The sequence below is a fragment of the Dipodomys spectabilis genome, unplaced genomic scaffold (genome assembly GCF_019054845.1).
Source record: "Dipodomys spectabilis isolate Male_0828 unplaced genomic scaffold, ASM1905484v1 ptg000197l, whole genome shotgun sequence".
In the NCBI taxonomy this organism is placed as follows: Eukaryota; Metazoa; Chordata; class Mammalia; order Rodentia; family Heteromyidae; genus Dipodomys; species Dipodomys spectabilis.
This window is the reverse complement of record NW_024870874.1, coordinates 15,012,041-15,035,331: the sequence shown is the minus strand read 5'-3', so window position 1 is coordinate 15,035,331 and position 23,291 is coordinate 15,012,041. Positions and strand designations below refer to the sequence as shown.

At 46.5% G+C, this 23,291-nt stretch overlaps 2 protein-coding genes across 2 annotated transcripts in view; one reads left to right on the top strand and one right to left on the bottom strand.

The window, feature by feature from the left end:
* The window catches only part of Snd1 (staphylococcal nuclease and tudor domain containing 1), a 446,694-nt gene that overhangs the window by 43,574 nt on the left and 379,829 nt on the right, over positions 1–23,291 (bottom strand). The window lies entirely within an intron of this gene.
* On the top strand, positions 18,748–23,032 carry Lrrc4 (leucine rich repeat containing 4). The gene is made up of 2 exons (XM_042695876.1): positions 18,748–19,158; positions 19,342–23,032. Exon 2 carries the CDS (start codon positions 19,442–19,444, stop codon positions 21,398–21,400), a length of 1,959 nt encoding a protein of 652 aa, XP_042551810.1. The 5' UTR covers positions 18,748–19,158; positions 19,342–19,441; the 3' UTR covers positions 21,401–23,032.

Sequence of the window (23,291 nt, the reverse complement as noted above, 5' to 3'; positions counted from 1 at the left end):
AAGAAGCAATGGAAGGAAAAGTGAGTATCATGAATCACAAGTGAGAATACTTCAAGTTGGTCCTAAACCAAATTTTAGAAGCTAAGGAAAGCTGTCTTTCTTTTATCTGATGATTTTGGCTCCCTTATCAAAGATTAGGTGGCCATAGGTCTGTGGGATCATTTCTGGGTCTTCAATTCTATTCCATTGGTCCTCAAGCCTGTTTATGTGCTAGTATCAAGTTGTTTTTATAACTATGGCTTTATAATCGAGTTTGAAGTTGGGTATTGATATTCCTCCAGCACTATTTTTCCTGCTAAGGATTGTTTCTATTCTATTCAGGTTCTTCTATCATTCCATAGGGATTTTTGGATTGCTTCTTCTATTCATTAAAGAATGTTGTTGGAATATTGAGGGGTATTGCATTGAGTTTGTAGGTAGATTTTGTCAGTGTTGCCATTTTCATGATGTTAATCCTCCCAATCCAGGAGCACGGGGGTTCTTAAATCTGCTTTAATTTCCCTTTCCAGGTTCTTAAAGTTTTCATCATAGAGGTCCTTTACCTCTTTGGTTAACTCCTAGGTATATTATTCTATTACAAAAGGAATTGTTTTTCTGATTTCAGCCACCTTCTTCTCATTGTTGGCGTACAGAAAAGCTACTGATTTTTGAGGGTTAATTTTATAACTTGCTACTTTGCCAAAGTTTTGGATCAGCTCAAGTAACTTGGGAGAGGATTCTATAGGGTTCTGTAAACAAAGGGGTTTTTCTTTCTTTCCTTATTTGGTAAACAAATAACAGATGCTGGCAGGGATGTGACCAAAAGGGAACACTACTACACAGCTGATGGGAATGTAACTGGTTCAACCACTCTGAAAAGCAATATGGAGGTTCCTCAAAAGACTAAACATAGAGCTCCCCTATGATCCAGCAATCCCACTCCTGGGCATTTACCCAAATGATCACAACATGGCCACAGTATAGCTACCAGCACAACTATGTTCATTGCAGCATTATTTACCATAGCTTAGATATGGAACCAACTCCAATGGCCCTCAGTAGATGAATGGATCAAGAAAATGGTATATACACACAATAGAATTCTATGCTTCCACCAGAAAGAATGACATCTCCCTATTCATAAGGAAATAGAAAAACTTGGGGAAAAAATAATATTAAGTGAAATAAGCCAGACCCAAAGAAACACAGGCTCCATGTTTTCCCTCATTGGTAATAATTAGTGTATGTCTAGCATAGTCCTAGTAGAGGATCTCAATAGCTATGTACATATGACCAGATAAAATGATGCTAATCGAAATGAACTCCAAGATATGGAAACAATAAGGCTTTAAATTTTTTTAATGTACTGTGTGAATTTATTTCTTTTTCCTTTCATCCCTCCCCGTTTGGTTTAGCCCCTGGTACTTGTTTTTTTATTTTGGTGCCCTGTGTCTTGTGTATACGTTTATCTGATTGGAGAAGGGGAGAGGAATAACAAAATGGTGAGACAACGGACAAAGGGTGAGCCAGTGCAACAGCGGCACTGACAAGACGCTGTTGGACATGAGCTTTGCAACTTGGGAGCGAAAGGAATGGTGGGAAGGGAAAGGGGGAGAAAATGAGGAAGGGGGTAACACTGTTTACAGGAAATGTACTTATTACCCTACTTATGTAACTGTAGCCCCTCTGTTCATCACCTTTACAATAAAATATTGTTTAAACAAATAATAAAAGGTAAGGAAACGATTCATTAGATTCATGTGCATAAAAATAAGTCACAATGAACCTCCTTTCCTCTGCAGGTGGGGGGGTCACTAATATTTGGAGCAAGGAGTCTATCATAATCTGCTTTTCCTTCCTGACCAAAATATTTAGTTGGGTCAATGACAGGGCACAAAGCAAGAACCACAAACTGAGCTTTTCTTTTTCAATTATCTCTCCGCTCTGATTATATTAAGGAGGAAATCCCAGTGTGCTGCTCATCTGTCCTCAGCATCTTTTTAACATAAGAGGAGCAGGGGCTTGTGGACATCAGAATTTTAGCCAGAACTCAGTATCACTTTTATGTACTGTACATATTATACTTTTTATTGCTATTTTTTCCATTTCTATTTCCATTTTCTACTTCCCCATTGAAGAAAATTGTTAAAACTATTTCAGGAATAAGAGTGATTAATAGGAAAATATTCAGGAAGTAACATGACCCTAGGCTTTGGCTAAAGCACATAGACTGAAGGTATAAACATATGTAGAAATTGGGAGACACTTCTATGAAAGGAAAATAGCTGGACAACAGCAGGACAGGGGTCATACAGGTGCAAATGAGGCTGCCTGGTCCTGTGTCATTCACCATGGAAAGGCCCACAGCCATTTCTATCTTTTCTCTCTGTTGGCTCAGAAAAATGCTGATTGGTCAAAAGTACTTTATGTGCCACAGCCTCCTTTCATGATGCTTTTAAATAGACAAAATATATATAAGGAACCAAAAGAAGGTGGACTGTAGTGGCTCATGCCTGAAATCCTAGCTACTCAGAGGAGGATGAGATCTGAGGATCTGGGTTCAATGTCTGACCAGGAAAGAAAGTCTTATCTCCAATTAACCACCATAAAGCCAGAAATGAAAAAACTAAAGGATAGCACCCAGGCCATGAGTTCAGACACCAAAAAACAAACAACAACAGTAGCAGCAGCAATAACAACAACAACAACAGAACACCCTAGAAGCAACCCCGCCCTATAAAGGAAACCTATTATAACACACAGTTGTAAAGATGTTTCTAAAAACCCACCCAAATAGCAAATATGTGCACTTTTTAAGTAACACACTAAACAGGATTTAAAACGTTTGAAAACTGCTCTAAAACAAACAAACAAACAAAAAACTGCTCTGATTCCAAAGTAGTGACAAAAGTCATAGTTATACCAGTTTTTATTATGATTTGTTGCTTACATTCCCAGTCAAAGTCAATGCTAAATTTAGATGTTAAAAAGAAAGATGTATTTTTCCTACCTAAATTTATGGACTCAAGAGATTCTTAGTCCTAACAACTTAATGAGGTGAGAGAGGAGTTGCCTTTCTTCCCACATATTGGGAAGAACTGGGTAAGAACTGGGCAAGAAGTTATAAAAGCAAGCCAGCTGCCAAGTTTTGGAGAGGGATTTTTTTTTTCCTTTTAGAAAAACATAAAATAAGACACTTTTGCTTTTGGAGCTTGGTGTATAAGCATGCAATGCCTGGAGCTATGGCAACCATCTTGCAGCCAAGAAAGACACTTGTTTTCAATTAGCAATAATTGAGCCTTGGACAGTTCTCACTGTCTAGAAGTCTGCCACTGCACACAGCTGACACTTGTGATCATGGTAGAAAGCTGGAAAGAATTAAGGTGCCTGATTCTCAAGCCACTTGCCTTGTAGTTAAACCACCTCAGCCCTGGAGCAGTCTCCCCCTTAAGACTGAGTTTATATATGAAATAATAAATCCATTATTTAGGCAGCTTAGAAATTTGTTACTTGCAGAATAAAACACATAAAGTGACTCATGGCTCTTTATCATCTATCTATGTCTTTTCTACCCCAAAACAAAACTAGGTGGCTGGAACCCTTAAAAGGAGCTGTAGAAATTGCTCTGCGTCCCCAGCCCCTCTCTGTCCTTCTTGTCAGCCTTTTGGGATCCTCAGTGCAGAACAGAAGAGCTGTCTAATGAGAACTGACAAGGTGGAGGCCACAGGACTGCTGAGGACAGAGGGACAGCTCTTAGCAAAGGATGTCACCCAGAGGGCTCAGAACATTCAGGGGCACTGCTGGGGGTGGGAGAAAGAAAAGTCAGGTCTGTGGTAAGCCAGCCGAGGAAAGAGGGAGCTCACAGTCCGGCATCGCTGTGAAGTTAAAAGACATGGAGGTTTCAGGGTCTTAACTGGTTCTGTTCCAAACCTCAGGGTGGGCACCACTCCAGTGCTTCACAAGAGATCCCTTTTCCTTTTCCCTCAGTAGCCCGTATCTGCCCCTAGTGACCATTCTATCAGTGTGGAAATTTCTCAATTTGTAGCCATAAATCAGATAGGAAGCTTGGAGAAGACATCAGACAGACCCTATAATCTTGGCTAATCCTGTAATCGGGAGCTAAACCCAGGACACAAATGGATTTGCAAAATAAGGATTTGAAAAACTCAAATGGCATTAGCAGGTCTCTGAGACAAATGTACATAGCGACTGAATGAGAGCCATCAATATAGAAGCAGACACTTTCTTTAACTCCATTCCAGCTACATGGAAAAATAAAGGGCCAGATGGGAGAGGCTGCTCCATCTCTCCTCTGAGATGAGGGTGAAGTGATCTCTCGTGAGGCTGACTTTCTTTTTTCTTTCTTTCTGGTAGGAATAGACTGTTTTTTAAGAAACAAGTTTTTCTTTAAAAAATTGACATAGGGACTGGGAAAGTGGCTCAGTGGTAGAGTGCTTGCCTTGTATGCATGAAGCCCTGGGTTTGATTCCTCAGCACCACATAAGCAGAAAAGGCCAGAAGTGGCGCTGTGGCTCAAGTGGTAGAGTGCTAGCCTAGAACTGATTAGCTGGGGGACAGTGCCCAGACCCAGAGTGCAGGCCCCATAACTGACAAAAAATAAATGAAAAATAAAAACATAAAAAATTGACATAATAATTGTACATATTTATGGAGTACAGTGTGACATTTAAATTCTCATGTATTATAATGTTCCAATCAGGATAACTAGCTTATCCATCATATCAAACATGTATCATTTCTACTAGCTGTTCTGAAATATATAATGTGCTCTATAGTCATCATACCATACAAAAGAACACCAGAACTAGACACTTGGTACCTGTTTGCAAAACCCTGTCTTTTTATTCTTCTTCTCATTCCAAATAAGGCCCTTTTGGAAAATTGTTTTCAATTGTTCTGGGTCTAAGGAGGGAAGGAGAGACAGCTCTTTTGAAAATTCCCTAGTAACCAGCTTAAGTGACTGGCTTCACATTTGCTGTTCACCTGACCTAGTCCAGGAGAGAAAGGTCTCTGGGGAGCCACGAGGGATGCATGTCTACAGAGTCTGAACCTTTGTGAATGGTCCTGAAGAAGCTGTACCATGCTTGAAGCTTGTGAGGACTACAAGGCTACCTGACCACACAGAGCCACAAACCACAAGTGCTGTGGTCCCAGTGTGGCTATGGTCCAACTCGAGATGGGAGTTGGCTTTGGCAAAAGCTCTTTCCTTTGATCAAATGGGGAACGCTGCCTTGAGCCTTTTCTTCCAAGTATCCTGATGTGAAAGCAAGTCTGGGGAGAGACCTTGACTGGGGCTGTGTTTTTGTTCCTTTCTGGGAGCAAATACTGCTTAAGAGAAGTGATAGAGGCTAGTGCAGAAGTCAGCTCTGCTAGCTTTTGTTCTTGGACTCAGCCTCTTTGTCACACAAGCTGCCCTTCCATTGGTTCTACCTTACCCCTGGCCAGAGTGGTCCAAATAACATGAAGGGGATAGGAGAGATGCTCAGTAATGGAGTGCCGGTTCTGTCAGCGCAGGGAAAGGGGGAAAATACTGCTTGGTCACACTGGACATTTATGGAAAGCGTTACATTGCTTACAATATGTGCATCAGTTGCAATGGCCAGACCGTAAGCTGCCAATTTCGGAACTGTATTTTTGTCTAAACAGCAGGACATTAGGCTCCTTGATCAATATATTCAAATTTAGGCAATGGGCTTTAACCTGCCAAAAGGTGATGAAGGAGGTGTGAGAAAACCAACAGCACCGAAACAGGAGGGGTCAGGGAGAACTGATGTCAGCTCTGAGGTGTGCCACCAGATTAGACAAAACTCAGCCACCTTCTGTAGCAGCCTTGGGGAAAGATCAGCCAAAAACAGAGATGATATCATGAAGCCAAAGACTCAGAAAAACCAACACCTCGCTTGCCAGAATTCTTGTTCTCTAGGCTCACAAGGGAGCATGACACCTGAGAATATTCTCCAACACTCGCTTAATTCTTTTCCTTCCTAGAAAACAGTACTTAATGAGAATGGTCTTGTTCACTTAAGCGAGTGAGTCAAGCTTATGTGTTTAGAAAACTCATTAATAACAAATAACATTTGAAAAGGGACAGAGTCAGCTGGAGACAGCAGTGGCAGGAGCCAACTCCTTGAGAGGCGTTAAAAATGGGGCACGGTTGTTGCTGGTGTCCACTGCCAGGGCTCAGCCTGGCTCCTATCAGAGCAGGAACTCTTCTTGGTCTCAGTTTGATAAAGAACCTTATGCTGCAGCCGCTAGATGTACAGGCATAACGGGTTTTATTTCTCTGCCTTTTCAGACAGTCAGGGACAAAGGCAGCTCTAATTGATTAGGAAATCAAAATGGCTGGGGAAGAGAGATGGGGCAGTCCAGCAGGATGGGCGGCAGTGGTGTGCTGAGCACAGGCTACAGCCTTCTTAGGCCTCCTGAGCTCCCACCAGAGAAGAATGAGCATGTCGCCACTTTGCTGGTGTGTTCATATTCATATCCTCTCTTTTCCACTTCCTGTCTCACTCTTGCACAGACACAGCCTTGAATAGATCCCACTGACTAGCTCTGGGAGGCAGACAGCCAGAAGCCAGGGCAGGAAGGAGGAAGCTCAAGTTACTTCGTGTGTCTGGGATCCCAAGATGGTCTCCTCTTAGGGAGGGATCCCCACAGGCTCCTTGCCAGCTCTAAAGCACCACCAAGTTGCCTGGCCAGAGAGGACATTTGCAGAGGAGGGGGAGGGCTCTGTCCAGCTCAGGCAGGCCCTGCTCATTTGCACAAAGAGCCCTTTCAGAATTACAGGCTGGCAGGACTCCTCATGGGCTTTTCTCTCAGCTCTTGCACACTGAATACAAATCAAGCAGTCTCATGAGCTGCCACACAGGCTGGCCACAGTTACCCAGAAAGAGACACAGTATTAGGCTGTCAGTGTCCAGGCTCACAAGCAGGGGAGGAGAACCCCAGATCCTCAGCTGATAACCTCATGATGACTGAGGCTTCAGCGTCCTCACCAGAAGCTGAGTGTCACACCCTGGCATCCTTCAGGAAAACAGTGTAAAGTAGTCCAAGGCAAGAGGTTCCTATGAGTACCTGGCTGGTTATGAAGCAAACATGGATATAGATAAGGGTTTAAACCAGGGGGTGGTAAACCTAGGGTAAGAGATAAAATTTAAGATATTCATATTACTCTTAGCCCTGAGTTGGCTCTGGCCAAATTCAGAACTGTATGTTACACAGCTAAGAGAGAATATGCTAATCAACCAACTGGGAAAATTCCAATCCTACCTATCTGACAGAGTATTTGAGCGTTCTAGTTTATTTCACATTCATTCATACCCCCACCTCACCTGCTGATCATCTAGATATAAAGGTAGTTTTCATCTAGAAACATGGACCCCAAAAAGGATAGAAGCTATAGCTCTAACTCTCATTATATATAATGAAAAGGGAAATTCAGCATCCAGGAACCTGAGTGTCAGCCAACCCATTCATGGCTCATCTGATGACTCATGGGGAAGCCAGTGGTAGAGCTGGTTCTTTTGGTGTTCCCAAGGCTGCACTCCCCTCCACTTTTAAGAATAAAGCACCCAACTTTTGGTTCAAAGATGGGATTTGGTCGGATGGTCACCTTAGAGACTGACAAAATTCCACACTTTTTCCTTTGGACTCCCTACCCCGCTTCCCCATCCCCAGGCCAGTACAGAATAGAGAACTGGGACCAGGAAAACCCTAGCCAAAGCTGGCAAGACAAGATTGAAAATAATTAACAAATTATTCAAGGCAGCTTGATGGCCACAGAAGATGATCAACAAAGAAGCTGAGCAAACCAAGAAGGCTGGCAGGGAAGGCAGTGCCAGCATGGCACTGCTCTGCAAACCAAGAGGATTAAGAATGGCTCCGAGGCCATGGATGAGAGGCAAGAAATCACACAAGAGGACACAGCAAGCTTCAAGGCGAACGGAACAGATAACAACACAGAGGAAGTTCCAAGCTGAGTATACCTCTTAAATTCAGCCAGAAATTCCATAGGGTAAGTGTAAAAACGTATTTGTTCACACTAAGTGCTTACGTTTTTCTCTGGAGCAATGAATTGCTCAGTGAGGGGCCCCAGAATATTCTGGAGAAAATGGCCTTAAGCCGTGTTCCTTTTTTTAAAACAACAATATGTGTGACACACCCATGGTTGAGGGAAATTGGAGTTACAAGATGAAACATCTTCCCTCTGAGCCAAATGGAAAGAAAGCACTAGAGAAAGCTGGAGAAAGACCCAGGGGGCCGGGCTCCCAGTCACTTCCCACAGTTGTTGGCTGTCTGCCTGAGAGTGTGTTTCAAATTAAGTGTGCTGATGCAATTGTGTGTTCTTTTGTCATGCAAAATTTGTGGAGTGACAGCAAACAGAATTCTGGACAGAGGGAGACAGAAATTCGGGGCTCCACTCCTTGCCCAGGCACCCACTGTGTTTGAGCTCAGGCGCTCTGTGGGGGTATTTATAGCTGCCTTTAAATTTACTCAGCTCGCCATAAAGCGAGGTAATGGGGCGCCCTTTATTGCTGCTAGTGGTGATTGTCCTAACATTCTTTAATTAGCAAAAAGCGTTGGCACAGCCACTTTCAAAGCATTTGATCTCACTGTCCTGGTGTTCCCTATTCCAGGCTCAACAGCCCTCACTCCCTTTGGGGAAATGCGCTTTAGCAAATTTGAAGATGACAGGCATATGTGCACCTACCTGAGCACAGATATGTGGGCTTGTGTACCTATGTGCACTCTTGGGTCCATTCCTTACATATTCATGACTGCCAGGAATCTGTGTACCTCCATGATGCTTCCATAAAGCTCCTATCATAAGTCTGTCAGTAAGAGGCTAGGATACTAAAAATTGGGGACTGGAGAAACCTTAAGGTCACTAGAATTCTTAATTCTTCTTTTATTAAAACACACACACACACACACACACAGGTCATTTAAAACCTACATTTCACTCACTATATTCAGAACAGGGCTAGAGCTATTGATATACCATCAGGGAGGCCTGAGCTCTTATCTACAGGATCCACCAAGGAACAGTTTTTGTTTTTGTTTGCTACCAGTTCTGGGGCTTGAACTCACAGACTGAATGCTGTCTCTGAGCTTTTGTGCTCAAGGCTGGCACTCTACCACTTCAGCCACTTCTGGCTTTTTGGTGGTTAATTGGAGATAAGAGTCTCACAGACTTTCCTGTCCAAATTGGCTTTGAACCACAATCCTTAGAGCACAGCTTCCTGAGTATGTGTGAGCTACCTGCACCTGGCCAAAGAAGAGTCTTTGTTCTTGTGAGATAATTAATTCACTACTGTGATTGAGGTATTTGGGAACAAGATATGAAAAACCCATCTTGTCCTTTTATAGGCTTGTGATAAACAAATAAAATACATAAATGAATTATTTTGGAAAATAGTAGTGAAGAAATAAAACTGGGTGATGTAACTAAGATTGGTTAGGCTACTTAGGAAACTCATGGGACCTCTGGTCAAGAAGAAACCAGCCATCTCCTTATGTGGGACAAGAACAGTCTAGGTAGAGGACGCAGAAGTTCAAGAGTACTCCAGGAAAAGGGAGATGACCTTTGTTGCTGAGGCGTGGGGATTTAGAAAAAAAAATGACCAATGTCAGGACACAGAGGTAGGCAGAAGATGAAGGCTGAAGACCTGTGGGCCATGGTAAGCAGTTTGGCTATTACTTCATGAGGAGAATGAAGTATTTTAAGTAAGTCAGTAACAATCTGATATGTTACAAAGATCTCTGGTTATTGTGGACAGTAGATTATAAATGGCAAGAGTAAAAACTTTGCCTTTAGATTAATAGTTGAATAAATGTTCTGTGGTTATGCGAGAAGTTGTAAGACAACACAGAGTGAAGGGTATATGGGAACTTGGTACTGTTTTGGAGCTATTTGTAAGTCTAAATTTAAAAACTATTAACTGTTAAAAATAGCAAAAAACACCTTACAGCTTGGGTGAAAAACTAGAAGTTTAACACTGGAGCAATGCCAGGATCAAGTGAGTCTAGGAAACAAACAAACACCAAAAACCAAATAAAGGAAGGGAGAAAAAATTCATTCAGTAACCATATTAGAAAATATGGGGCTGGGAAGGTGGCTCAGTGGTAGAGTGCTTGCCTTGCATGCCTGAGGACCTGGGTTCGATTCCTCAGCACCACATAAGCAAAAAGAAAAAAGCCGGAGGTGGCGCTGTGACTCAAGTGGTAGAGCGCTAGCCTTGAGCTAAAGAGCTGAGGGACAGTGCCCATGCCCAGAGTTCAAGCCCCACAACCGGACCCCCCCCAAAAAAGAAAGGAAAATATGTATCCATATTAGAAAATATCCATATTAGAAAATAGGTACCAGTGATACCAATACTATTTGCTGGAACTGACTTATTTCTTTGACTTGCTTCAACAATACCATAAACAATGTTGGTGCAGAGGGGTGAGGGTGGGGGGGAGGGGGGAGGATTGGTTGGTGGGGAGGTAGGGGAGAGGTAGGGAAGGGATGTGAAAGGTAAACAAAGGAGGAGGCTGCAATGCTTGATAAGAAATGTATGCATTATCCTGCCCATGTAATTGTAACCCCTCTGTACAGTATGTTCACAAAAAAAATAAAATTAAATTAAAAAAAAACAATACCATAAAAAAGTAAAGCTAATCTTGTTTTATATTTGAATCAGAGGCATAAAAAATTAAAACATTCTCAAATAAAATAAAATTAAAAAATAAAATAAAAAAATATAACCCCCCCACACACACACAAAAAATTAAAACATTTTGCCAGGCACGGTGGCTCATGCCACTAATCATATCTACTCAGGAGGCTGAGATCTGAGGATCATGGCTTGAAGCCAGCCCAGGCACAAAGTCCGAAAGATTCTTTTTTTTTTTTTGGTCAGTCATGGGGCTTGACTCTGGGCCTGAACGCTGTCCCTCAGCTCTTCAGCTTAAGGCTAGCATTCTACCACTTGAGCCACAGCATCACTTCCGGCTTTTTCTGTTTATGTGGTGCTGAGGAATCGAACCCAGGGCCTCATGCATGCAAGGCAAGCACTCTACCACTGAGCTACCTTCCCAGCCCTGAAAGATTCTTATCCGTAATAAACTACCAAAAAAGCCAGAAGTGGTAGAGTGCTAGCCTTGAGCAAAAGAAGCTCAGGGACAGTGCCCAGACTCTGAGTTCAAGCCCCAGGACCCACAAAGAATAAACCCACAAAGAATAACCCCCCCCCACACACACAGCACTTGCTTATACTTTTATGTAACATGATTTGTAGAATTTACTTTGGAGAAAAAATATTTCAGCTCTCCCAACCAAAATATGCATAACATTATACATATGCCATGTGTATATTTGTAAAAAGGCTAATTGTAATTGTAGATACAGATCCTTGATTAATGTTCAAACTTATGGCTGATACTTGAACCACTACTGGAGTCATACTCTCAGATTCACATCTACATTTGCAGTTTCACATACCTGTTGACTCTGATCTGATCTGTTTCTTAACACGAAGCTCAATATTTCTGTGACTTACTTACAGTTGAGCCAAGAGGTACTTCTAGTATTATTGGTAAATGCTTAAATGTTCCAAGATCTTTGGGATTAAATCTAGATACAATGGATAGAGAAAATTATTAAGAAATGGAATGAAGGGAAAGAAAGTAAGGGATAGATTTCTGGAGTATGTTTTGTCAGCATTTCTCTAAGGTCATATAGCTTGGCTTTTCCACTCCTGAAAAGCATAGGATGTTGGGACGTTACCTGGGTATATCCCAGCATCACCTTTCAGTCTGGGCTCTGGCAGATTTGAGATTGCAACCTGGCCTTGTTATTGTCTTAATGTGTTTCCAGAACTTGTGACTGTTGCTGTATTTAGAAAAAAGAGTCTTGGGCTGGGAAGGTGGGTCAGTGGTAGAGTGCTTGCCTTGCATGCCTGAGGCCCTGGGTTCGATTCCTCAGCACCACATAAGCAAAAAGAAAAAAGCCAGAAGTGGCGCTGTGGCTCAAGTGGTAGAGCGCTAGCCTTGGGCTGAAGAGCTGAGGGACAGCGCCCAGGCCCAGGCCCCACGACCAGACCCCCCCCCCCAAAAAAAGAAAAAAGGGTCTTTCCAGATATAATTATAAAGTTAAGGCTATAAAGAGCATCCAAATTATCCAGGTAGGGCTGAAATCGAATGAAATACACTTGTAGGTCACTAACAGGAGAGAACAAAAGAAGACCAAGTGATCATGAAGGCATACTGAACTGATGTAGTCATGAGGGAAGGAAATCCACCAGACAAGTGGTAAGCAAAGATTCTCCCTTAGGGCCCTGGGAAAGAGCACAGCCTTACTAGAACTTTGACTTTCCATGAGAATATGCTGGTTTAAAGCAACAATTCTGTGGTAATTTGTTACAGGAGCCTCAAGAAACTAATACAGTCTACTCATTACTTATAAATACTTCCCTTAAAATGATCATCACTGCTGCACAATTAAAGGTAAACCATCATGAAAAGATGTACCTGCAGAAGGGGCAGTATCAAGGTTCCTAAGGTTGACAGGTGGCTATGGCTAGAGAAGCTTATCAAAATGACTCTCCTTGAGAGGTAGATAGTAGTTGGGAGGTTTTTCTTTTCTCTTAAAACATCTCACAAGGAAACTATGGGCTGTGAGGAAACTAGTCTCAGGAGAAGGAAAGCCCTTGCACTCTAACATTCTTTGTGTTCTTATAGCCACCTTGTATTTTTTTTAAAGCTGATGATTTTACAAATTGCTCTAGTGGAACCTGTAGAGAATGTGCTTCCTATCCCCCTCCTTCTTTTCTCTTTCTTTTTTTGTGCCAGGGATAAACCCAAGGCCTTAGGCATACAAAGAAAGCATCCTACTACTGAGCTACATACGCAGCCCACCACCCACTCACCTTCTGATTTTCCTTAAAGAACAGAGTCCTGAAGGAAAACAACAGTGGAATCTAAGGGTACTCAGAAGAGTGGGTAACTCTAGAGTATCTGTGTTGCCTTGGATCCTAAACTCAAGTAATAACTTAGCTTGGCCTCACCATGAGATCACAGGCAAGAAAAATAACCTTTTCTTTACAATGTTCAGAAAGTTCATGACCAGTTGACCCTGGAGAAGTGTTTCCACATTGTGAGTAGAAAGGAGAGAAGCATACAAACACAATAGGAATGATATACTTTTGAAACTGTTTGTCATTACTAATTCACTACCCACTCTGGAGAGTACCTTCCATACTATTTTCCTTTTGCTTTCCACCTGTTTCCAAAATCCCATGAAATGGTTACAAGAGGCTATATGGTTAACATCAGAGCTCTTAGGCACAGGTGGAAACATTCTAAGTAAAGATCTAGAAGTACAACAAAGACAGACTTGGTAAGTGGAATTGTATCAAATGTAAGAGTTTCTGCATGGCAAAGGACATAGCTTACAAACTAAAAAGAAAGCCTATGGAACATGAAACAATTTTTATCAGCTATACATCAGATAAGGGTCTAATATCCAGAATATACTTAGAACTCAAAAAATTAAACTCTCAAAGAAACGACAACTCAATTACGATAGGGGCTAATGATTCTCTTTCAGATTACTCAGAAGAAGTAAAAATAGCCAAAAGACACATGAAGAAATATGCAATATCTTTGCTTGTAAATGAAATGTAAATCAAAACAATCTAGAGATTCCACCTCATTCCAGTTAGAATGGCCACTATCAAGAAAACAAGGGGCTGGGAAGGTGGATCAGTGGTAGAGCACTTGCCTTGCATGCCTGAGGCCCTGGGTTCGATTCCTCAGCACCACATAAGCAAAAAGAAAAAAGCTGGAAGTGGTGGTGCTGTGGCTCAAGTGGTAGAGCGCTAGCCTTGAGCTGAAGAGCTGAGGGAGAGTGCCCAGGCCAAGTTCAGGCCCCACGACTGGACCACCCCCTCCTCCCCGAAAAAAAAGAAAACAAGCAACAAATGCTGGTGAGGATGCAGCCAAAAGGAGAAATCTAATTCATGGTTGGTGGAAACATAAGCTTGTTCAACCACTCTGGAAAGCAGTATGGAGGTTGCTCAAAAAAACTAAACATAGAAATACTCTAAGATCCAGTAAATTCCACTACTGGGCATTTATCCAATAGATAACAATGTTCCAGTGAAACCACCAGCACAACCATGTCCATTACATAAGCCTTTTAGAACAAGATGGTACCCTGCCATTCCTGGGAAACCCTATGAAGCATTATGGACATCTAGTGGCTGCTCAGGATAATGCCTTGGGAGGCAATGCCAGTAAGGGTAGGGAGTGGTCTAGCCTGGTCAGTCCTTTGTAATCTTGCCTACTCAGTCCTCCAGGAGACCATGTCTTCCACTTTATCAGGGGTCCAAGTCACTCATAATGGCAGTGCAACTCTATCAAAGACCCATCCTCACCCAAATGCAGCAAAGTATAATACTGGGCTCTAACACCACAGAACACAGACTTAAATGGCCATTAGCCATATGCTGACATTTTGACAGAAGAACTGAGCTCGGAAAGGACAGACTCTGCTATTAATAAGTCATGTGGTTTCAGGTAAGTCACTGTGCTTCTCTGAGCTTCCTTAACATCTGTAAAATGAAAGAGAGTCGAATCTCTTAATGTCAACATTCTGTGATCTATGAGCCTTTTTTGTATCTGGAAAAACAGTCTCATAAGCTCTGCTCTGGCCCCATGGATCTCTACATTAAACTGAAGGAAGCATTCTCTCTTCAACTTCATGGCCCATTTCCAAGCTTGGCTACAATCCTAAGAAGGCTCAACTTTCTTCCCAAAGCTACATGTCTGAGAAGGGGTGGAAATCATAGACTGTGGGAGTTGCAAGGCATTTTCTAATCCATTCCCTTGATTTTACAAGTGAAGGATAGAGAGATATAGAGATATTTCAAAATTCATCATGCCCAAACAGTAGCAGAAATGTGATCGTAACTTGGGCATTCCAATAATAACTTGGGTATTCTTCAATACTGAGCTGCTGGCACAGGCCTTGCCAGACTCTACTGGTGTCTTCAGCACTCTGGTTCTCTCACAGCAGTCTCTGTGTGAAATGTGAGTGAACGTTCTCAACTCAGCATTTCTTCTCTTCCCCTAGGTTCCGGCATCTCTCTTCCCTTCTTATTCCTTATTGGCACCACTTCCAATCAAGAAAGGAGTCAGGAACAGACTTTGTGAGGGGGCACCCCTCCCCCAAACCCACAGCTTGTGGGGTTTAGAGGCTTGCAGGGAGGGCTACTCTAGGCTAGGAGGCTGTGTGTTGAAGTTTACTCAACCTCCTTTTCAGACCAGCGTGGAGGCTTTAGGTGCTTGTGTGGTCCCAGCTGGCCTACAGAGGGCAAAGCAGTCCAGTGTAGAACTTGGCAAGATTCCCTCTTAGCACTAGCAGTCACAAACATTTACTGTGAGAAAAGTTCACTCTTACATACTGGTTTGATCCAAGTTAGCCCACCCTTCCACCTACCTTTGTATGTGCAGGGGCAGCAGCTGTCATTTGCTGGGCCTGGAGCTGAACAGATGGGGTCTAAGTTTGCCTACACAGGCAGGATACCAGCCCAGGCAGAACCTCTCTTCTGCCTGAGGAGGGAGGGACAGCCATACTTCAGTTCACCATCAGACTCTAGTTGAGGTCTCCTGTGGCACTAGAGCTCTCTACCAGCTCAGTGCCAGCTGTAGCAAGAAGAGAAACCTCACATACACACACAGAGGAGATTTATTTTCTGAGCCCCTCTGTCCCCTCCGCTCCAATACAATTTACTTTGTCATAACCCGCACTGAGCTTTCAGTCTTACTCTAACCTTGCCTTTACCATATGGTTTAGGAAGAGCAGATTCACTGGGCATTCTCTTTAGATATGAAAATACTGGCCTTAGGGTTTGAATACTGGCTTGAAAAGCTGGCTTTGTCACTTTTTTTTTTTTGGCTCTAGGACTGTAAACAATTTATTTGCTTGCCTGAGCTAAGTGTCTTTAGTCATAAATTGGAGACAACAGTGCAATTATTTCACTAGGATAAATGAAAATTATGCCAAGAACAGCTGTAAAAGTTCTTAGTGTGGTGGGCAGTACATAAGAAACCCCCCTCCAATAAATGGCTGTTCAAGTAGATAGATGATACTTGAGTTCTTGTCCCATTGGGAGAATATTTTGGGGAATCATTTCCACATCCAATTGCTCTGACACCGACCAGGGTTCAAATCCTGCTTCTACCATTTGTTATGTGACCCTAGGGAACACACTTGATGCATTTATAAAATGGACAAGAGAGTTGGTGGGAAGATTAACAGTGATACACACAGTAAGGTTTCAATAAATATCAATGAATAATGTTCTTATGTGACTGCAAGTGAGAATAGAAAGGTCCATTAAAAGAACGGGACACCACTTGTCTACAATGCAACTGTTTCCAGGACTTGAACAATGTCATGGCATATTTAAGGGGTTAGGTCATCAGGCAACAGATAATAATGAGATTAGAGGTTTGATACAGTCTAGGTAGCTAAAGAAATCCTAGGCATCATGGTTCTTAAACAGCAGCCTCTGTGCAAGCAACGAGGGTTGATTTTTACCAAGCAGGCTTGCCAGATTTAACAAGCAGGCTTCCACAGGGAGAGGGTGGGAAGGGAGAAGTCAGCACGGGAGCAGAGCTGGCCAGCCATCCCAGGGTTTAGCCACAGACCGACTTAGTGGCGGGGGAGGGGGGGGGGAGGGAGGAATAGAAAAAGGCCGATCTAGCATCGTCTTGTCTTTCACGAGTCTGTCGATTGTCCCGAAAAAGCCAGCAAACTGCTATCGCGGGCTGCTAAGCAGTTCTGTCCAGGGAGTCCCAGGCAAAGGGCTGGGAAGCTCAAGGGGCAGATGACAGGCACATCCATCGTGGTTCCCTGCGCGCAGAGGGAGAGAATAGGGGCGACACAGAGGCAAGGCTGCAGCTCCATGAATGAACCGTGGGCTGCGCCGTGGGTTCTGGGAGTTCACCTCAATCCTTCCCAGGTTGTCATTCCCCCAGCTCCTGGCACACGGGTCTTTCCTTCCACTGTTTCCCGCCCCCGCAGCCCTCATTAAGAAAACTATCATTTAAAGCCCCAGTTGGAGCCCAGGAGGGGTGAGGGAGCGTGCAAGGGAGGGGGCAAGAAGGATGGGCACCCGTGCCCTGGAGAAGCCAGGCTCGTGGTGTTCTGGTTCCAAGCAGCCTCTGCCTCTCTGTCCCCCATGCAGCTCCCAACTCTGAGCACGAGCCGGCTTCTCCGACTGCCTCGGCGGCACGGCGAGGCGCGGTGCGCTGTCAGCATTCGGCCAGGGAGAGGATGACGCGGGCTGGGCAGGAGAGCGGCCAACTGCAGCAGCCCCGCCGCGGGCCGCCGCGCGCCCAGCTCGCCGGCCCCTGAGCCCAGCAGCGTCGGGCGTCGGGCGCGGGCCGGGGCGGGGGCCACGCAGTCTCCCGCTGCAGCCCCGCACGGATACAGCCTATCAGCGGCCACTCAGCGATTCGCTCCAGCCCGACCAAAATAGCTGTGAACGCCTGTGACTAGCGCGCGGCCCCACACTTGACGCTCGCACGGCCGGCTCGCTCGCTTGCTCGCTCGCCCGGCCCGCTCCCCTCGTCCGGAGGGGGCGGGGAGGAAGCGGCCGGGGAGGGGGGTGGGGGTGGGGAGAGGAGGGAGGGAGGGAGGGAGGAAGGAAGGAAGGAAGAAGGGAGGAAGGCAGGCAGGCAGGCAGGCAGGCAGGCAGGCAGGCGGCCGGTGAGGCGCAGACCAGGCTGCGCAGCGCGGGCCGGAGCGGCGCTGCAAGGCGCCGGCGTTAACCCCTCGAGGGCAGGCGGCGGCGGCGGGGGAGCGGTGTTCATACATAAGAGCACTGCATCACGCTAATCTTCTCCCCAGAACAGTATGCGTCAGCAGTACATTCACGTTCTGACTGAAGGACAAAAGGATGAGAGAGCAGTCTGCGTGGCTGCTGCCTGCAACACTGCGAGCCCAGCGCGAGGAGGAGACGGTGGGCGCCGAGCGCGGGGGCCCCGCGGCTGCCGCCGTCGTTGCCGCCGCTAGCCAGCTGGGACCATGTTCCCGGGCTCCGGAGCGCTTCCCGCAGCTGCGACCCCCGCTGCTCACGCCGCCGCCGCCAGCGCCAGCGCTCCGGTCGCTGCTGCAGCAGTCCACTGGCAGCGCAGCCGCTGAAGGCGCCGGGAGCCTCAGCCGCGAACTCGTCCTCTCCGTACGAAGCCCGGGCCGGCGGCGCGCCGGGGGCCGGCCGGTGACGGGCGGCGGCGGGCGGTCGCGCGCAGCCAGGGGCTGCAGCGCCCGCCGCCGGACCCGCGCCCGCCCCCGGACTCCCTGAAGGGGCCTGCGGTGCGGGCGCCACGCGCTCCTCGGCCGGCGGACGGGCCCCCGTGCCCACGCCGCTGCCCCTCAGGGGCTGGACGGATTACCGCTCCTCGCGCCAGCAGACGGCGGACTGGAGAACTCAGCCCAGTTTTTGTCTTTTAACCCTTCCGAGAAGAGGCGAGGAGGAAGGGGGTGTGTGTCTGGGGAGGGCAAGGCGCTGCCAACACCTCCTCTTAACTCTCGCCGCCCCGCGAGCTCACGACCGACCGCAATCAGCTGCCGCCGGCCCGGAGCGGCCAACGCCACGAGAGCGGAGAGCGGAGCGCGGAGCGCCGCCGCCGCCAGCGAGCCAGCGAGCCAAGGAGCGCGGCCTGGGCGGCTCCGGGGCGCCCCGGCACCCCCTCCCAGCGGCGGCCGGGGGAGCGGGCTGGGGGCGCCGGAGGCACACTTTGGCGATGAAGCGCCTTCCCCCGCGGCTGGAGCGCGCCGGTGCCAGGGTCCAAGGACAAAGCAGGGAAGCGCTGGTGGCGCCGCTCCCCGGGCTGAGGGGGGGGCATGCACCTGCATAGCCCGCCGGGCCTTGGCTCTCCCCAGCGCGCCTCAACTCCGCGGCTTCGCCGGCTCGGGCTCCGGATTTACTAGAAGCCATTTTGTCTCCCCCACCCCCTTTTCCCCTCCCCTCTGCCCTCCCCACCCCCACGACTTCCCCCCTTTTGTTAATTAAAACTAAGAAGTCAAAATGGGAACGAGGTGCCCGGCTCCCATGGAGAAAGCTTAAGGACACCGCGCCAGTTCTCTGCTGCCTTTCTTCCGAGGTAGGTGGACAGCGAATTGGGTGGGGATGGTTGCAAGGTGGGAGAGAAGTCTCAGATTTCGGAGGGCTGGCCTTGAGGGTGGGCTGCTGGATGAGGGGCCGCTCTGCTCGGTAGTTTGGCAGGCTTTTGCTCGACCGATCTGCTCCGTCTCTCTAATCGCCCCCTCCCCACCTCCTTCTCCAGATGGAAAGAGGAGCTCCTAGCTCACTTAAGCCGGGGTAGGGCTGGTTCTCCTTTCCGAGCCAAAATCCCAGGCGATGGTGAATTATGAACGTGCCACACCATGAAGCTCTTGTGGCAGGTAACTGTGCACCACACCTGGAATGCCGTCCTGCTCCCCGTCGTCTACCTCACCGCGCAAGTGTGCATTCTCTGTGCAGCCATCGCTGCTGCCGCCTCCGCCGGGCCCCAGAACTGCCCCTCCGTCTGCTTCTGCAGTAACCAGTTCAGCAAGGTGGTGTGCACCCGCCGGGGCCTCTCTGAGGTCCCGCAGGGCATTCCCTCCAACACCCGGTACCTCAATCTCATGGAAAACAACATCCAGATGATCCAGGCCGACACCTTCCGACACCTGCACCACCTGGAGGTCCTGCAGCTGGGCAGGAACTCCATCAGGCAGATAGAGGTGGGAGCCTTCAACGGCCTGGCCAGCCTCAACACCCTGGAGCTGTTTGACAACTGGCTGACAGTCATCCCCAGTGGGGCCTTTGAGTACCTGTCCAAGCTGCGGGAGCTCTGGCTTCGCAACAACCCCATAGAGAGCATCCCCTCTTACGCCTTCAACCGAGTGCCCTCCCTCATGCGCCTGGACTTGGGGGAGCTCAAGAAGCTGGAGTATATCTCAGAGGGGGCTTTTGAGGGGCTGTTCAACCTCAAGTACCTGAACTTGGGTATGTGCAACATTAAAGATATGCCCAATCTCACCCCCCTGGTGGGGCTGGAGGAGCTGGAGATGTCAGGGAACCACTTCCCTGAGATCAGGCCTGGCTCCTTCCATGGCCTAAGCTCCCTCAAGAAGCTGTGGGTCATGAACTCACAGGTCAGCTTGATTGAGCGGAATGCCTTTGATGGGCTGGCCTCGCTGGTGGAACTCAACCTGGCCCACAATAACCTCTCCTCTTTGCCCCATGACCTCTTCACTCCGCTGAGGTACCTGGTGGAGTTGCACCTCCACCACAATCCTTGGAACTGTGATTGTGACATTCTGTGGCTTGCCTGGTGGCTTCGGGAATATATACCTACCAATTCCACCTGCTGTGGTCGCTGCCACGCTCCCATGCACATGCGAGGCCGCTACCTGGTGGAGGTGGACCAGGCCTCCTTCCAGTGCTCTGCTCCTTTTATCATGGATGCTCCTCGCGATCTCAATATCTCTGAGGATCGGATGGCGGAACTTAAGTGTCGGACTCCCCCCATGTCCTCTGTGAAGTGGTTGCTGCCCAATGGGACAGTGCTCAGCCACGCCTCCCGCCACCCACGGATCTCTGTCCTCAATGATGGCACCTTGAACTTTTCCCGTGTGCTGCTCTCAGACACTGGAGTATACACATGTATGGTGACCAATGTGGCAGGCAACTCCAATGCTTCGGCCTACCTCAATGTGAGCACGGCCGAGCTCAACACCTCCAACTACAGCTTCTTTACTACAGTCACAGTGGAGACCACGGAGATCTCACCTGAGGACACAACGCGAAAGTACAAGCCAGTTCCTACCACATCCACTGGTTACCAGCCGGCATATACCACCTCTACCACGGTGCTCATTCAGACCACCCGTGTGCCCAAGCAGGTGGCAGTACCCGCGACAGACACCACCGACAAGATGCAAACCAGTCTGGATGAAGTCATGAAGACCACCAAGATCATCATTGGCTGTTTTGTGGCAGTGACTCTGTTAGCTGCCGCCATGTTGATTGTGTTCTATAAACTTCGCAAGCGGCACCAGCAGCGGAGTACAGTCACAGCCGCCCGGACAGTTGAGATTATTCAGGTGGATGAAGACATCCCAGCGGCAGCATCTACAGCAGCAACAGCAGCTCCATCCGGTGTATCAGGTGAGGGGGCAGTAGTGCTGCCCACAATACATGACCATATTAACTACAACACCTACAAACCAGCACATGGGGCCCACTGGACAGAAAACAGCCTGGGGAACTCTCTGCACCCCACAGTCACCACTATCTCTGAACCTTATATAATTCAGACCCATACCAAGGACAAGGTACAGGAAACTCAAATATGACTCCCCCTCCCCCCAAAACTTATAAATGCAATAGAATGCACAAAAAAAGAGACAGCAACTTTTTGTACAGAGTGGGGAGAGACTTTTTCTTGTATATGCTTATATATTAAATCTATGGGCTGGTTAAAAAAAGATTATATTAAAATTTAAAAAGAAAAAAATCAAAACAAAACTATTTTCTAACTTGTAAGTTCTATTTAAATGGGGAGGGTGGGGAATCTTGGGAATGTTGTGGGTACAAGCTACAAGTCAACTTGCTGTGCTGCCAGAAGAGTTTTCTGGTTTATGGTGGATAGTGCTAAGATAAAAACAAACTCAAACAATAGCAAACACCCCTAAGAAGGAGCAGAGTGCAGGCCACTAAGGGGTAGGAAGTATAGGCCGCATTATCTTTTTTTTAAGAAGATAACTTCATAGGATACAGGAATACCCATTTCTACAGACGTCTTTCTTAAGTCAGGAGCTGTCTTTGCAGATTTATCTTACTAAAAAAATACAAAAGAAAAAAAAGCACCATGAATTTGTACTGTGCCAAAATTTTGAGAGGCAATAACTATTTTCTCCTTCAGAGGCCAAAGGGAAGATAAATCTGTAAACATATTTAAGCAGGAAAAACCACCAAAAAAAAAAAATCAAATGAATACTTAAAGGGGCTGAGTCTTTGTCCATGTGCAAAATCCCTAGGTTTGTGCACTGCACTGGACATGCATATGCCTCATCCCTGCCTGACAGTGCTTCAGGACAGAGCTAAGAAGGAAGGGAGACTGGTGTGGCTTTCAGTCAAATGCTTTCACACTGCACCAGATTTCTGCAATTGGGCTTAACCCACTCTGCAAGGCATGTGTCTATTCAGGGTTTCCCAGGAGAAGGAGGCAGCCTGAAGGGGGTGCGGCACCAAGGAGTGGGGAAGGAGAGCAGAAGCAGAGAATGATTCACTGGAGGCCATAAATTAGTGTTGTGCCATGTCCACCTGTTGTTCCAGGTATCTGACAAATGATTGTAGACAATGATGGCATTTTATAATTCCTCAAAAAGGTCTTGTTTGTTTTAAAGGTGGAGAGGGAGGAAAGGCTGGGAGCGTGGAGCTTGGGGGAGTAGAAGCTTTTCTCATGCTTAGAATTTGGTGACTATTCTAAATGCTGATTCATTAGGGATTATTACAGCTGATGCAAACTGGTTGTGGTGATGGAGTGGGGGCAGAACTTGAGTAGAGAAGAAAAAAGGAGAGGCAAAAAGGGCATGGCTCAAGTAAAGTACGGAAGCCTTTGCCTGCCAGGATGCTTCACAAAAGCTGTGAAATTCATAGTTAAAAGTGACACACATGCATACATGAGTGAGTTCTGCATGTAGTCCTGTTGAATGGGCACCACAGGGGAAGCTTCTCCCCCCCAGGCCTACCTCCAGAGGTGGTGTAAGGAAAGGGGGAAGGGGAAGGCCAAGATCTGTTATTCTGGTCCATTTAATATGTAACTTCTTTCAGTTATTTTAGCTTTAAGAGGAAATATAGGGTTCAGATGTGAAAGGGGGTGGTATGGGTGGGGAGAATGCCAACAACAACAACAAAACCACTGATTGTAATGTGAGAAAAGTGTATTTTTGTATTTTAATAAATATTGTTCAATTTTTAATTCACTGTCCCCAAAGGGTTAAATTGAATAAGACCGGAACCTATACATTCTTATGAGCATTAAACTAAATCATTTCTATTTGAAAAATGGGGGTTGGGGTGAGGGTGGGAAGAGTTATGATATGGGAAAGACAAATGTTAAATATATTTTAAGTGTGGGAAAATGCTAAAGCTGTCAACGTTTCCTTAGTTTAAATAAATGCACCCCGACTCAAGTGCACCTACTACGAGCTAATGTGTTAGTACCTGGCTTTGTTGGGGGTA

Excerpts from the sequence above, each read along its gene's own strand:
- Lrrc4 (XM_042695876.1), top strand. The coding sequence starts at position 19,442 with ATGAAGCTCTTGTGGCAGGTAACTGTGCACCACACCTGGAATGCCGTC.